The 16323-nt window shown below is 39.2% G+C and overlaps 1 protein-coding gene across 1 annotated transcript in view; it reads left to right on the top strand.

The window, feature by feature from the left end:
• Nucleotides 1-16323, top strand: part of LOC126088335 (dynein axonemal heavy chain 10) — a 1153099-nt gene that overhangs the window by 843916 nt on the left and 292860 nt on the right. The window contains exons 42-44 of the mRNA XM_049906469.1: nt 3354-3506; nt 10328-10515; nt 15275-15496. Of these exons, the coding sequence (XP_049762426.1) occupies nt 3354-3506; nt 10328-10515; nt 15275-15496 (563 nt within the window). The remainder of the gene's footprint in view (nt 1-3353; nt 3507-10327; nt 10516-15274; nt 15497-16323) is intronic.

Genomic DNA, 16323 nt, shown 5'->3' on the forward strand with positions numbered 1-16323 from the left:
ATTAAATTTTGGTCTCCCTTCACTACCTGAATAATTTCTTTTATCTCATCATACATTTCATCAATTTCTTCATCATCTGCAGAGCTAGTTGGCATATAAACTTGTACTACTGTAGAAGGCATGGGCTTCGTGTCTATCTTGGCCACAATAATGCATTCACTATGCTGTTTGTAGTAGCTTACTCACACTCCTATTTTTTTTATTCATTATTAAACCTACTCCAGCATTACCCCTATTTGATTTGGTATTTATAACCCTGTATACAACTGACCAAAAGTCTTGTTGCTCCTGCCACCGAACTTCACTAATTCCCACTATATCTAACTTTAACCTATCCATTTCCCTTTTTAAATTTTCTAATCTACCTGCCCGATTAAGGGATCTGACATTCCATGCTCCGATCAGTAGAACGCCAGTTTTCTTTCTCTTGATAATGACGTCCTCCTGAGTAGCCCCGCCCGGAGATCCAAATGGGGGACTATTTTACCTCCGGGATATTTTACCCAAGAGGACACCATCATCATTTAATCATACAGTAAAGCTGCATGCCCTCGGGAAAAATTATGCCTGTAGTTTCCCCTTGCTTTCAGCCGTTCGCAGTACCACAACAGCAAGGCCGTTTTGGTTAGTGTTACAGGGCCAGATCAGTGAATCATACAGACTGTTGCCCCTGCAACTACTGAAAAGGCTGCTGCCCCTCTTCAGGAACCACACGTTTGTCTGGCCTCTCAACAGATACCCCTCCAGAGGACGGAGAGGGAAAGGGGGGGGGGGGGGGGTTGAAGCCCTTCATGATTGGGTCAAACGGGAGCTGGATCGTCTCAGTGCTTCAGGTGTCTTGCTTTCTGTCACTCCAGTGAGTGGTCCTCTCCTGTCATTGTCGTCTTTGTTGCTAAGCCAAATGGTGATATTCGACTCTGTGGTGATTTCAAAGCCACAGTAAATGCTCAATGCCTCATCGACACTTACCCTATGCCTCGACCTGAAGAATTGTTCACTAAACTTGCTGGAGGCCAGTATTTTTTTAAACTTGACCTGTCAGAAGCTTATCTTCAACTTTCTCTCTATGCTGCTTCCCGTCAGTTCCTGGTCCTTAACACACCTTTCGGCCTCTGTCAACACCAACGATTGCCATTCGGGGTTGCCAGCGCCCCTGCTCTCTTTCAGCGATTCTTGGAACAATTATTGCTCACTGTCCCTGGGTGTATAAATTACATGGACAACATTGTTGCCACTGGCTCCACCACTGACGAACATCTTCAAAATCTATTCACACTTTTTCATCTCTTACAGACTTCCGGTCTTAAGTGTAATCTTCTGAAATCAAAATTTTTTCAGCCATCTATCATGTATTTGGGGTTTCAACTCTCTCGGGATGGTATTCGTCTGCTTCAGCAAACTGTCACTGCGATCGATGCCCTTCCTCGCCCTACATCTGTTAAGGAACTGCAGGCCTCCTTGGGGAAAATAGCATACTATCACAGGTTTTTACTGTCTGCTGCTTCGGTGGCTCAGCCGTTGCATCCCCTGTTGCATAAAAATGTGCCTTTTCACTGGTCCGCATCATGCGATGCGGCTTTCCAGAAATTGAAGACTATGCTGAAACAGGCCCTGTGCGTGGCTACTTATCAACCTGGCCAACATCTTGTTCTTGCCACAGACACCTCTCAATACGGGGTCGGTGCAGTCTTTGCGCACCATTTATCTGGTGGTTCTGAACAACCCATTGCTTATGCCCCCAAAATGCTCACAGATGCCCAACAAAAGTATTCTCAGATTGAAAAGGAAGCTTCAGCCATTATTTATGCTGTTCATAAGTTTGGTGTTTTTCTCTATGGATCCAAATTTCATCTTGTTTTGGATCACAAACCACTTGTTTCCTTGTTTCATCCATCAACATCACTTCCCGACAAGGCTGCACATCGCCTCCAACGTTGGGCTCTTTACATTCTCGTTTCAATTATGAGATTCATTTCCGGCCGACGGCTCAACATGTGAATGCTGGTGCACTGTCTCGCCTTCCCATGGGTTATGATCTGGCATTCGATAGGGACGAACTATTGTGTTTCCACCTGGATTTTGACGAGCTATAGGTTGTGGACAGGTTCCCCATCACCGGGGACCGGTGGCAGCTGCTACGGGTTCTGACCCTACCCTCTCCCGGGTTTTACACTGTATTCAGAATTGGGACTGCAGTCAGAATTGTTCAAGATAAGTGGAACTTCATGTTTTGTGGTATATTGATCAATCCATTGGATATTGTGTGTGCAGCTGCAGAAACTCTGTTTCTTCTAATGGTTTTGTGGAAGTCATGTTTTGAAGTTCGATTTATTGCCTAAACATTTTGAGGCGTGGGAGTAAAATTGATACACATAGCTGATATTGTGTGAACCACACAATTAAATCTAGCCATACAGATGAAATTAGACACCCAGATGAAAGTGGGTCTCTCTGACAATACATACACATTAATATATTCATAAAAGGAGAAACTTAGAGGAGTGTATTGTGACTTATTTGTGTAAAAATGGGTAGCCATTGGTTTGGAACTCAGTACTGAAGATTGAAGGAGGTTGCAGAGCCTGGCCAGCTTGAATTAATTGTAAAGAGTGGTGGTTACAGGTGTGTATTTGTGTTGCAATAGATTGAAACAGGGTAGAAATACTGGTGTTGGGTAAACTTGGAATTATGTGTGATAGTGAGGTGAAGTTCTCCTTTATTCTACAATTTTTAGTAGGCCTCATAGATAACTTCATACAAGGGAGTGTCAGGGTCAAATAGCTGCAAATATTTTTTGAGAAAATAAATATACTGAAGTGAAAGTGGGACACATGCAATATAAGTCAGATGTAAAGGCAACATGTTGCTATTTTTAGGATTGTGAAAGAGCTGGAGGAGGATAAATCCATAGATAAAGAGATACTTTCAGTTAGGCCTCTTGCAGGTAATTTCAAGGAACAAGCAGGATCCAAGAAACATGCTGTGGGACTTCAATTTTGAAAGGGCAAAAGCAAGTTTTCAAAAGGAATGAATGTAGTAAGGATATGCATTCATGAAGGTAGGAGAGGAAGTATTAATGACAGAGTTAACAGGAGTTATTGAAGAACAGAGAGAAGGTGGAGGAATGTTTATAATTATGTTACTAGATATTTTGTATATGCATTTTCATAAATCTGAATTGTTCATAAATCTGCTTGTATAACATAATTTTGTGTTTCTATACATTATTCTGCCTTTAGAATGTGTAATGTAAATCATATTGTGAGTGTGAACAAACATAATATTTATTGAGTTCTTAAATATGCTTCTTCCTGTTATTTGTACAATTATGAAGTTAACTGATTTCTCCCCAGAAATCTACCAAATTGGGTGAAATGGCATCTATCAGTAAGGCTGGATATGGCTTGTTGAAGTTTGTGCAGGCAGTTCTTGGTTACTGTGCTGTGTACCGAGAAGTAAAGCCAAAGAAGGAGAGAGTGGCACAGCTAGAGCAAGAGTTTGACAAGGTAAACATACGTAGAAATTTCTGATTGTATAAAAAGACCTCATTCATACAATGACAAGTTTTTCAAATAATGTGCTTTCAATTTTATTGTGATTGTGAGAAAAGTCATATTGAATCTGGCATCCAGTTTGAGTTCTGTCCAGTATCCTAGAAATAATCAAAATAAGATAAGCAAGATATTTATTTTTAAATATTTCAGTTAGATAATGTGATGCTGTGATTTTTCTGCATTTTGCTTATTTTAGATGGTCTGTATGGAACTTTTTACTCCATGTGTTCTCTCTCCTTTTCAGGGGATACTATGATTTATTTTTAATGACACATTAGTATCTTCATCAGTAGGTCACTCTGTGACTACAATGAGAACAGAAAATCAGTAATTTACCTTCATTTTTTATTCATGGTGTGAACTGATTTGAGTGCTTTAATATAGTCACATCATATCAGTTCTGCAAGTCGGTGGATAATAATGCTGCTTTACTGTGTTACATTTAGTATTACAATCATGAGAGCTGATCAGCTTCATGTTATGTCTAACTTCCAGCAATGCTAACCAGAAAAAGATAGAAACTCTCTCTCTCTCTCTCTCTCTCTCTCTCTCTCTCTCTCTCTCTCTCTCTCCTTGGAGTTAAAAACAATCTAGCACTGATGACAAAAGAAAAGATTGGTGATGCAATAGATTTGTTAACAAGAGAGGATGCTCTGTATTAACCCATATGGAAGACTGATTCACCTTTTTGTTCATAGGAAATACATAAAAAATGTTTTAAAATCTACTGTCTGTGCAGATGCCAATACATCTGGCTAGCACACAGATCAAACTATCAGGAGCTTATATTAACATATACATTTCACTATTCATTGAATACTCCAAACTTATAACAGTTTTAATAACATAGATCATGTGAGTTAATTATGTGTCCAATTCATCATTTGCAGCATATGTCGTAATATCAAAGAATAAGTTAGTTGATGTGGTGTTTAATTCGTTTATATTTAATTATGATTGAATTCTGAACATTTGCAGCTGAGTTGTTTACATTTAAATAAATTTATATTAATAATAGAAGTGTGTATACAGCTCATTTGTACTATATAAGCTACAAGTTCTTCTATAAAAAATTTTCTATCAGATAAAGAAAGTCTAAGAAAATAATTAAGTTTGCTTTCAAATTTCTCTATTGCTAAATGTTGAATACACTGCTATTTGTAAAAAGCAAAACACTGACAAGCACAAAGGTTTGCAACACACCACGATAAGAGGACATGTAGAACAGCGAAACTATAATAAGTGAGTTAGATGGTAGAGAGGTGACATGCACATGGATACAACAAAACCCTCCTTTGTGTGACCAGACAGATCAGTGTTATGCAACACTCACTGATTAACTGTCATACAATGTGGAAATTTGTAATCAAGTGCCATTATGCTTTGTCAACATCACTGGGTGGAATATTGGCATGTGAGTACTTTCAAATGGGGCAGAATGATTTGTCTCCAAGAAATGGCTCTATCATTCTGTGACATTAAGGCTTGAGCACGGCATGCTGCTTCAACAGTGAGGCATATGTGGAGTCAATGGAGAGAAGAGGGCCATACACAGCTCTGACAGGGTACTGGGCAACATAATTTGACCACAATGCGAGATGACAACCATCTTGTATGCTTGGCCATAATGGACAGAACAGCTTTGTCCACAGTGTTGGTGTGACATTGGAGCATTGTAACAAGTGTGCACATGTGTTTAGCATTGGTTCAATGCTGTCTTCTGTGAGCTGGACTGGTCATGTGCATGTCATTGCATTGGCTTCCATTGACCAGATCCCACCAACAGCACAGACTGCATTTGGCACGTGAACATCGATGCTGTCATGCTGAGTGACAATGTTATGAGAGAAGGAAAGCTACCACTCACCATATAGTGGAGATGCTGAGCCACGATAGGCACAATAAAACAATTCACACAGTCATAGCTTTCAGCCACTAAGGCCTTTGTCAGCAGTAGACACACATACACACATGCACACACACACTCACGCAAGCGCAATTTGCGCTCACATCTGCAGTCTCAGAGAGCTGAAACTACTCTGCGATCAGCAGCACCAGTGCATGATGGGAGTGGCGACAGGGTGGGGGTAAGGAGGAGGCTGGGGTGGGGAGAGCCTCCCGCAGGCCTTTCCATTTGCCGTATTTCAGGACAGTGCCCAGCTGGAAGTGTTCTTTGAAGAACAACAGATATCACTGCTTTCCCTCCCTTGTCAAGTCCAGTCTTGCTCTTTGATTGTGTGAAGCAAGTACAGGTGGCACAAAGATGAAGTCCAATTGCACTAGTGGTGGTGGTGTGAATGGAATAACAAGATTTCCAGTGTGAAGAAATAGCACACCAATGACACTAAACAAACTATTTCTTCACATCTGCATTCTTCAAATACAGCTGTTAAAAATTTTGAACAAAAATCTAAATGACAAGATTGGTCTTTGCAGTGGGTGGAGATGTGTAAGGGGAAATACTGATGTAATCAGCACTCAGTGCTATCAACAGAAACTGCAACATTTAGCTTCACCACACAACACACAATTTTAATGCTACAACTGCTAGGTCGCTGGTGTTGGTGGAAAATGAAAAAAACAGGGAAGTCGACATGGAATGCTCTGGAGAAATCTGATACGTGACAAAACAAACAAAAAAAAATCAATACTTAAATATACAGCTCTAAAACCGGCAGTGTATTTACAATGTACAGCCAATAATTTTATAGGCCGGTACATTGTTATTTTTTATGTTGATGTATCAATAGAATTTGTCAATATATCTATAGTATTTATCAATATATTGGGGGCCAATAATGATTTTTTTTTAAATATTGATAAATTGGATTCCTGATATATTTTAAAATATCAACAGTCCATGCCACAACATATAGTATTTCTGATTGCAGCACATGGTGATACTGCTCAATATTGAATTTTCACAGTCACAGTGCATGTATCGGTGTGTAATGCTAATCATTTGTTTAGTGTCATGTCCCTCAGTGGAATGAATTTCATTGTGATCATATCTTTCAGTTTGATGTTTCACTGTTTCCAAACAGTAGTGTATTTTATATCATATATCTATAGCACGATCATACACCCCTTCTTAGTTCAAGTTAATTTTCATAAAGACTGATAAAGGTAATTCTTCTTCTGACACTGTAATTATGGAGAGTTAGTACTATGGGTTTCAGTAGTGGGACTAAAGTAAAGGCTTTTTTTTATAGTCTGGCCTATTGTGTGTCTTTCACTTTCAAAGCATACTCTGTGGTGGTTTTATCTGGTCCTTTCATCTAATATGAGCTACAGTAGAACTGCGTTTTTGGTTGTCCTGTATAGTCTTTAGTGTCATATTCTTGATATTTTTCTGCACATATCACTACATGCACTTCATGTTTTCACAAGACTGTTTTTAAAATTTTTTATTGCTCTATTGAATTCACTAGTACAATGGCTGGAATTATTGTTATTCAGATACCATTGAAAAAGTTCACATCTAAGCCACAGGTAGAAGCTTCTGTGTGTTAGGTAGAATCAGAGAACTCCTGAGCAAACTACTGGCAGTACAAGTCGGCAAGAATTATATCTTGATTAATTTTCCTGAAACCTACACTACACATTTCACACCTATTGCCAACTGTTTGTCATCTTAATAGCGAAAAGAACCTTTCCTTGTTTTACAAATCTCCAATGGAACCAAAATATACCAATAAACTATACAAGGTGTTTGTTTTAACTGAAGAGATTGAAATACCTCAAAACTACACATCGGATCAAGAAAAGTTATAATTCCAATTTGTTTGCCTCATAGGGGACTTCAATGATACCACACTTGATGCCCTACATCTCCTCATTTGTGGGTGTCAGGGGAAATTTTGAAATCTTCACTGGGAACCCTCATTTTTTATTGCAGTATATGATTCTACAGCTAAATCCATGTAATTTTGTCTGAAGCAATTTCCTCATTTAACCACAGATGACACTGTCATCAGAGGAATAGAAATGTATACACAGTCGCAATTTACAACATGCTTTCAATGGCCCTTGAACATCCAGTGGCAAGTGGGATCCCACTGCCATGCTGTGAACGTAGAACAGACCACTGTTTTATAACTTCTAATTGGAAATCCCATTAGCAATGTTGTATTGCTCTGACATGTCAAACAGGGGACTACTTGACACACCACTGTGGCCATGTCTTGAGGCAAACAGTACTCTACTTTTCCAACTAGAGTAAGTGTTCAAATGTAGTACCACCAACTTCAATACACTTAGCAGTCCAATTTTCAGATGACTGTTCACAGGACGGAAGCATATTTGTGGGAATGTCAGCACAGACTTTTCTGATGCAGTCAACCATGTCCTCATGGCCTGTTGGCACTTGTTGATACACCTTATCTTTTAACCATATTCACAGAAATAAATCCGGTGCCATCAAAACTGGTGACCTAGTGGGCCAATTAAAAGGGCCACCTCTGCTGATCCTCTGACCAGTGTAAACATCATTTAATATCTACCATGCTTCAATTGCACAATGCACTAGGCAACCACATAAAGAAACCACATACACTGTCGAACATGCAGGGCAACATCCTGCAGTAGTACCAGCAGTTCGTGTTCCAAAAATGTTTGATATTTGCATCCATTCAGTTTACCGCTGATGAAATACAGACCAATGAGTTTGTTCCCCATGATGCCACACCATTCATTAACTGACAAAGGAAATTGGTGGTCAGCTTGCTGTAACCTGTAGGTTTTGTCTACACTTCAGTAATGTGCATTATGCCAGTTAACACTACCATGGTTTGTGAATGTACACTCATTGGAAAACAGCACCTTGGCAAAGGATGTGAGGTTAATTTGTGTTTGTTGATGTGTGGATTCACAAAACACTATTCAGTTATGTAAATCAGCACCATAAAGTTATTGATGCAGTGACTCGTAGTACGGATGATACTTATGGTGATACAGTATTGCAACAATGCTATCTATGGACATACTAGAATTGCAGTGTAATTGCCAGGGGCTTATCCGTGAGTCATGGTGCATTGCTGCTAGTGCAGCTGTTTCATTAATTTCTCTTGTAATGCATTGCTTCTTTTACTTTTGCTGGCTTGCACATTGCCATCAGACATAAAGGCATTCACAACCTTGTAAAAGAACGAATGAGAGCAAGCTTTTTCGGGCAAATGCTCAGCAAACAAGGCAACAGCAGCCTCAACATTTCTCCTCCATTCCCCATATATCAGAATAATTTCAGTTGTTTTCTTCTGTGGTTGCAACAAATTATCATCCACTTGCACACCTGTTCTCCAAATGATTGATAGATGTGCAGGTAATAAACGCTACACAAGTACTGTAATGTTTAGAAATGCTGTCTATTCTGTGTCAGCATGATACATGAGTTTTGGTCGCAGTGTACTGCCTGTTATGATACGTCATAGTTGCCTACATGGCCATGGTGGCTCATTAAGCAGTACCCTGATTGATACTTCTTATTCTTCTTCTTCTCTCTCTCTCTCTCTTTTTCCCATTAAAGACTTCGAAGATGCCCCCCATCACCCTGCAAGGGGCGGCGGGGGGGAGGGGGGGGGGGTTGAATGTATGTGGAAGGTCTTCAGTTAAAATGAACACCCAGTATAATACTTTTAGTTTTCTTTAGTTAGTGTCCTCCTGAATAAATACATTTTTGAGCTGCACTTTTAAGCCATACTTCAGTGGTATGATCCAGAAAGTTTATTAATGAAAAATAAATCATCAATTTTCACTTTCTCGTAATTTTGAAAGAACTATGCAAGGAGTTGGGTAAATAAATGGAAAGATGACAACAAAATAAATCAATGGATGTGAGATTCTTGAAGTGAGTGAAAAACTACACGAGAAGAGATTTAACAAAAACTGTGCCCATTATAAATGAATACATGGCATCAGCGAGGAAATTACTGAATACATAATCAGACAAAATGTATGTAGATTTTGCCTTAGAATCATAATTTGCAATAAAAAATGTGGGTTCCCATTGAAGATTTCAAAATCCCCCCCCCCCTCTCCCTCCACACACACACACACACACACACACACACACACACACACACACACACACACACACACACACGCATGCATGGGATTTTACAACTTTTATTCATGCCTGTCTGTGACTTGACGTGTCTCGTTTACAGTAGTACATTGTTGAATACATAGATATATGGAAACAATATGTGAGAAGGCAGAACAGGCATATCCTTTTTCCCTCTGTACATGTGACCAATACCCCTGATGAAGTTGTATATTCTTCCTACAATTTTTCAGAATATTTGGACTTTGAGATCTACATTCTGAATAACTTTAATGTTTGTATTAAACAGATCTTGACCTTGGCAATATATAGCCAGCTTATAGTGATCTGTGTAAAGTGAACACTGTGTTTGAAGTATTAGGTAAGAAGAGCAGCTGAGTAATGTAAGAGAAGAAGCAGTGTGATTTTGTTCCTCCAAAGTTACTGTTTTTTCTCCTAATATACAAACAAAGTGGACTAGAAGTAATTCCCATAAAGTACAGTTTTAGATAGCAGTGACTGCTTATGCCTGTTAATGTATAGCTTGAAGTGTTAAATGTCTCTGAGAGCTCCCCTTCATAATGGTTATTTATGAAACATAATATGTGATCAAATTCTTGAATGACATGACAGATTGTACATTATTTTAATCTCCAATATCACTTAGGATTTTTTCCTCTAATATACTGGTCTGACCATCCGCTGCAATTTCATTGTCTGCTTCATCTCTAAGGCTAAACGAGACCTGGACAGACTGACTAAGGAGATCCAGAAGTTTGAAGAAATGCTCAACAAACTGGGTCAAAAATATAGTGATGCAATGCAAGATCGCCAAATCCTACAAGAGGAAACAGATATTATGCAGAGAAGACTAATAGCTGCAGACAAACTGATTTCTGGTCTCGGTTCTGAGAACGTCAGGTAACACCTTCAATGCTCAGTTGTATTACCAATAGTTCTAAACATACAGTATTTGCTTCACTGCATACTTAATATGGTTAGAATTGTATTTCCAAGTAATATGTATCATGCATTTCACTTTAGAATTAGGTTTGAGTTACGTATGAGCTGGTATTCCTTGTAGTAAACAGTCAATTGTTTAAGCAACTGTGATAACTTCTTTTTAATGGTCTCAGTGTTATTTTCTTGTGCTTTAATGGCACAGTCATCTGGGAGTGCCTGGTCTTTGGTTGTTGTTGTTGTTGTTATTGTTTTGGTCTTCAGTCCAGAGACTGATTTGATGCAGCTCTCCATGCTACTCTATCCTGTGCAAGCTTCTTCATCTCCCAGTACCTACTGCAACCAACAGCCTTCTGAATCTGCTTAGTGTATTCATCCCTTGGTCTCTCTCTATGATTTTTACTCTCCACACTGCCCTCCAATTCTAAATTGGTGATCCCTTGATGCCTCAGAATGTGTTCTACAGATCGGTCCCTTGTTCTAATCAAGTAGTGCCACAAATTTCTCTTCTCCTCAATTCTATTCAATACCTCCTCATTAGTTATGTCATCTACCCATCTAATTTTCAGCATTCTTCTGTAGCACCACATTTCAAAAGCTTCTTTTCTCTTCTTGTCTAAACTGTTTATCGTCCATGTTTCACTTCCATACATGGCTACACCCCATACAAATACTTTCAGAAACGACTTCCTGACACTTAAATCTATACTTGATATTAACAAATTTCTCTTCTTCAGAAATGCTTTCCTTGCCATTGCCAGCCTACATTTTATATCCTCTCTACTTTGACCATCATTAGTTATTTTGCTCCCCAAATAGCAAAACTCATTTCCTACTTTAAGCGTCTCTTTTCCTAATCTAATTCCCTCAGCATCACCCAATTTAATTCAACTACATTCCATTATCCATGTTTTGCTTTTGTTGATGTTCATCTTATACCCTCCTTTCAAGGCACTGTCCATTCCATTCAACTGCTCTTCCAGGTCCTTTGCTGTCTCTGACAGAACTACAATGTCATTGGTGAACCTCAAAGTTTTTATTTTCTCCCCGGATTTTAATTCCTACTCTGAATTTTTCTTTTGTTTCCTTCACTGCTTGCTCAGTATACAGATTGAATAACATTGGGGAGAGGCTACAACCCTGTCTCACTCCCTTCCCAAGCACTGCTTTCCTTTCATGCCTCTTGACTCTTATAACTGCCATCCGGTTTCTGTACAAATTGTAAATAGCCTTTCACTCCCTGTATTTGACCCCTGACATCTCCATAATTTGAAAGAGAGTATTCCAGTCAACATTGGAAAAAGCTTTCTCTTAGTCTACAAATGCTAGAAATGTAGGTTTGCCTTTCCTTAATCTATCTTCTAAGATAAGTTGTAGGGTCAGTATTGCCCCACATGTTTCAACATTTCTACAGAATCCAAACTGATCTCCCCCAAGGTCTGGTCTTTGGTATAGATATTGAAAAGCAATGCAGCCAGTACATTACCCTGTGATAAATCATTCTTCTGTGTTCTCCACTAACTTCTTTGCTGTAGGAAATCATCAAAGAATGATCTGTTTTGGAATAGATTTCCAGTCATTTGTGACATGCCGAACTCTCTATGTAGTATGTATGATTTCTGTAATAGCAGTTGGTGCTTGACGGTGTCATAAGCCGCTGATAAATCTATGGACATAGCTCCAATGATTCTTCTTCCCTCAAATCTATCCTCAATTTGTTGTTTTAGTTTCAGAATCTATGGTGGGGAGCATTTGTCTGAATTCAGAATAGTATAATGAATAAAAATTAACATGACAGTTCATCTCAGAGAGGAGATTTAGAGCAACTGACAGCCACAGGAACAGAAAACTGTATATTGTAGTTCAACTTTCGAACTTAACGTTCTGCTTCAGACTTAGGTACATTCACATATGTGTGTGCACTACTATTTCACAATTGGAAAATCAAGGATGGAATAAAGACAATGTTATGAAAAGTATAAGTTGCTGCTCATCATATAGACCCAGCATCTCCCCTGTATGATGAGTAGTGGTCTATCATTTTCATAATATTGCAATTATTATTATGTCATACTGTGCATAGTGGGAGGTCTGTGTCTTTGTATGGACAATTTCTAATGCCAGTGTTCCGTCTCTTCAGCTTCTTTCTTTTAGTCTGCTGTATCACCTTGCATCTTTCATGTCATTTGGATGTTGTATTCTTCTTCTTCCTCATCCTGTAGTTCCTCTGACCTCCCCTTCAATGACATTGTGTATGAGCCCCTCATGTCTAAGTATGAGTCCAGTCCAGTTGGCCTTCTTCTGAATAATTATATTCAGAATAGTTTAGTTCACTCATACTTTTCTCAGTGCATCATCATTTGTTGCCTGATCTATTCACTTGTTCTGCTCTATTCCTCTCCAGCACCACACTTAAGAACTTTCTAAGTATTTTTTCTCCATTTTCGTCATAGCCCACATATCTGCTCCATTCAGTGCAGTGCTCCAGATGTTGCACTTCACCAGTTTCTTCCTTATTTCCAAGCTTGACATGCTGGTCAGCAGAGCGCTCTTCTTGTTGATTAAAAGTGTATTATTAAGTCACTTCAGTTAGTTAGAATGAAAACAAATGTATTCAAAAATATCCAAATGTGACATAATGCTTTACAAAAAGGAGGAGAATGATACTTCCTGGCAGATTAAAACTGTGTGCCGGAGCGAAACTCAAACTCAGGACCTTTGCCTTTCGCAGGCAAGTGCTCTACCATCTGAGCTACCCAAGCAGGACTCACGCCCCGCCCCCACAGCTTTACTTCTACCATTACCTTGTCTCTTACTTTCCAGACTTCACAGAAGCTCTCCTGCGAACCTGGTGGAAGTCAGGCTGTGGGGACGGGGCGTGAGTTCTGCTTGGGTAGCTCAGATGGTAGAGCACTTGCCCTCAAAAGGAAAAGGTCCTGAGTTCGAATCTTGGTCCGGCACACAGTTTTAATCTGCCAGGAAGTTTCATGTCAGTGCACACTCCACTGCAGAGTGAAAATCTCACTTTGGAAACATCCCCCAGGCTATGGCTAAGCCATGTCTCTGCAATATCCTTTCTTCCAGGAATGCTAGTTCTTCAAGGTTCGCAGGAGAGCTTCTGTGAAGTTTGGAAAGTAGGAGACGAGGTACTGGCGGAAGTAAAGCTGTGGAGATGGGGTGTGAGTCATGCTTGGGTAGCTCAGATGGTAGAGCACTTGTGCGCAAAAGGCAAAGGTCCCAAGTTTGAGTATCGGTTTTAATCTGCCTGGAAGTTTCATATCAGCACACACTCCACTGCAGAGTGAAAATCTCACTCTGGAAACATCCCCCAGGCTGTGGCTAAGCCATGTCTCTGCAATATCCTTTCTTCCAGGAGTGCTAGTTCTGCAAGGTTCACAGGAGAGCTTCTGTAAAGTTTGGAAAGTAGGAGACTAGGTACTGGCGGAAGTAAAGCTGTGGAGATGGGGTGTGAGTCATGCTCGGGTAGCTCGGATGGTAGAGCACTTGCCCGCAAAAGGCAAAGGTCCCGAGTTTGAGTCTCGGTCCTGCACACAGTTTTAATCTGCCAGGAAGTTTCATATCAGTGCACACTCCGCTGCAGAGTGAAAATCTCATTCAGGAGGAGAATGTTTGACAGAAAATGAATTTTAACAGGACCTGATAATCACTTTAACAATTTAATTGTAAATGTGAAAATGATAGCTAAGATAGTTAATTTTATTACAATCATTTATAGATGTTCCAATGCTATATACATATTATTTGCTGTATTTAAGTATTTTGTGAATCATATTAAAGATCATTATCTACAGGACTGTTTATATTATCAGTAATCAATAAGTTTTTTTCCAGAACTTTTTATTCATTAATTTTACATGAAAACAACAGCACCACAAAACTCTGCCTAAGAAACTACTGATTTTGATAACTTTGCTTCAGCCTATCACAAACTCATAAGAACACTATTACAAATTATTAAAATTTTTTGGTGTTGATGATGACATGTTGAATTTATTGTCAGTAGATACTCAGTTCATATTTTTTACTTACAGAATTAAATAATGGAAAATAAGTGTGAAATGTATTTATGTAATACATAGTATAAAGAACATAATACAATATATCATGTTTTCACTAATCAGATGTTAATGTTAATAATGACATCATCAATTGCAGACTATGTTACTGGAATTATTTGGGTAGCTCTGTGGTTTTTGTGTTACAGATAGTAGCATTTTAAAGACATGTCAACATTAAAATACCTGCATAGTAAAGTGCTGCTTTGCATTTCTGTAAGTGTTGGTCCTAAGTATTCCTTGAAGGACCTTGAAGGAATGTAGACAAAAAACATGCTTGCCCAGGTCAGAGTGACAGTTAAGAAGAAGAAGAAGAAGATTGGCATGCATAGGATTTTCATCTACATATTATTTTCAGTGTAACAGCAGTGATCTTATCTCCATATAAAATATCCAATATCTCTGACTCTGTCACCTTGCTACAGAATATAGTATTATTATTATACATTTAAAACATATTTTCCAGTTAATCTATGTACTGATGTTAGAATTATTATATCAGTTTTATGTTTGCTTTTATAGTTTCTTCTTGTATGCAGTTGAACTATAATTATGTGTTTTGCTAACAAATTAAATAAATTGTATCTGTGAAATCAGTATTAGGAAATCAAAGAGATAGAAACTATGTATTGATTCCAATGCAGGTGGAAACGGGATTTGGCAAATCTCCACATAGAAAGAGAACGACTTGTTGGCAACTGCTTGCTGAGCTCCTCATTCTTGTGCTATACTGCTCCATTTAGCTGGGAATTCCGACGGCGCATGGTGTATGATGATTGGTTAGCAGATCTGAGGCAGCGGGAGATACCACTTGCAGATGTGTTTAAAGTGGAGGCACACCTTTCAGATGATGTCGAAATTAGCAAGTGAGTGTCTCAAATTTTGAAATTTCAGTTGCCTTTTCTTGAAGATGTTAGATAATAGTGTCAGTTACTGTATATTCTGTGCAGATGACAAATTTTTTACATTTAACATTTCAGGGAAAAACATGCTCAGTGATGAAACTTTTGCTGTGATTTTCTTAAATGTGTCTGTAACTTATGAAATCTGAGAGAAATAATTGGTGTTCTGCAGAGCAGCATATACACTGATCTGCCAGAGCATTATGATCACTGACCTGCTATTGATTTAAACACATCCAGGCAATAGCAGCATCACCTGGTGAGGAAAGACTTGTAGTCAGACACATGCATGGTGCATGTAGTATCAATGAATGTGCTGTATGTGTGTAAAATGGGGAAAGCACGTGATCGATCTGAGTTGACTGACAGCTTACTGTGATAGCCTGGAGGCTTGGCACTAGCATTTTGGAGACTGCACAGCATGTTGGGTGTTCGAGGAGTGCTGTGGTGAATGTCTTTAACACATGGCGAAGCCGAGGTGAAATCACATCCAGATGTCATGGGGTTGGACTGCCACCCCTCATTACACATGTTGGACATCATAGGCTGGGCAGAATGGTAAAACAGGACAGGCACCAAACTGTGGCAGAACTAACATCAGACTGTAATGCTGGGCATAGTACAAGTGTGTCTGAACACACCAAACACTCCTAATGATGGGCTGATGACCCAAGAATGTGCCAGTGTTAACACCATGATATTGGCAACTATGACTGGAATGGGCAGGTGATCATCAGCACTTGACATTGGCACAGTGGCAGAGTGTTTCATGGTCTGATGACTCCTGATAC

Source organism: Schistocerca cancellata, chromosome 6, assembly GCF_023864275.1.
Source record: "Schistocerca cancellata isolate TAMUIC-IGC-003103 chromosome 6, iqSchCanc2.1, whole genome shotgun sequence".
NCBI lineage: Eukaryota > Metazoa > Arthropoda > Insecta > Orthoptera > Acrididae > Schistocerca > Schistocerca cancellata.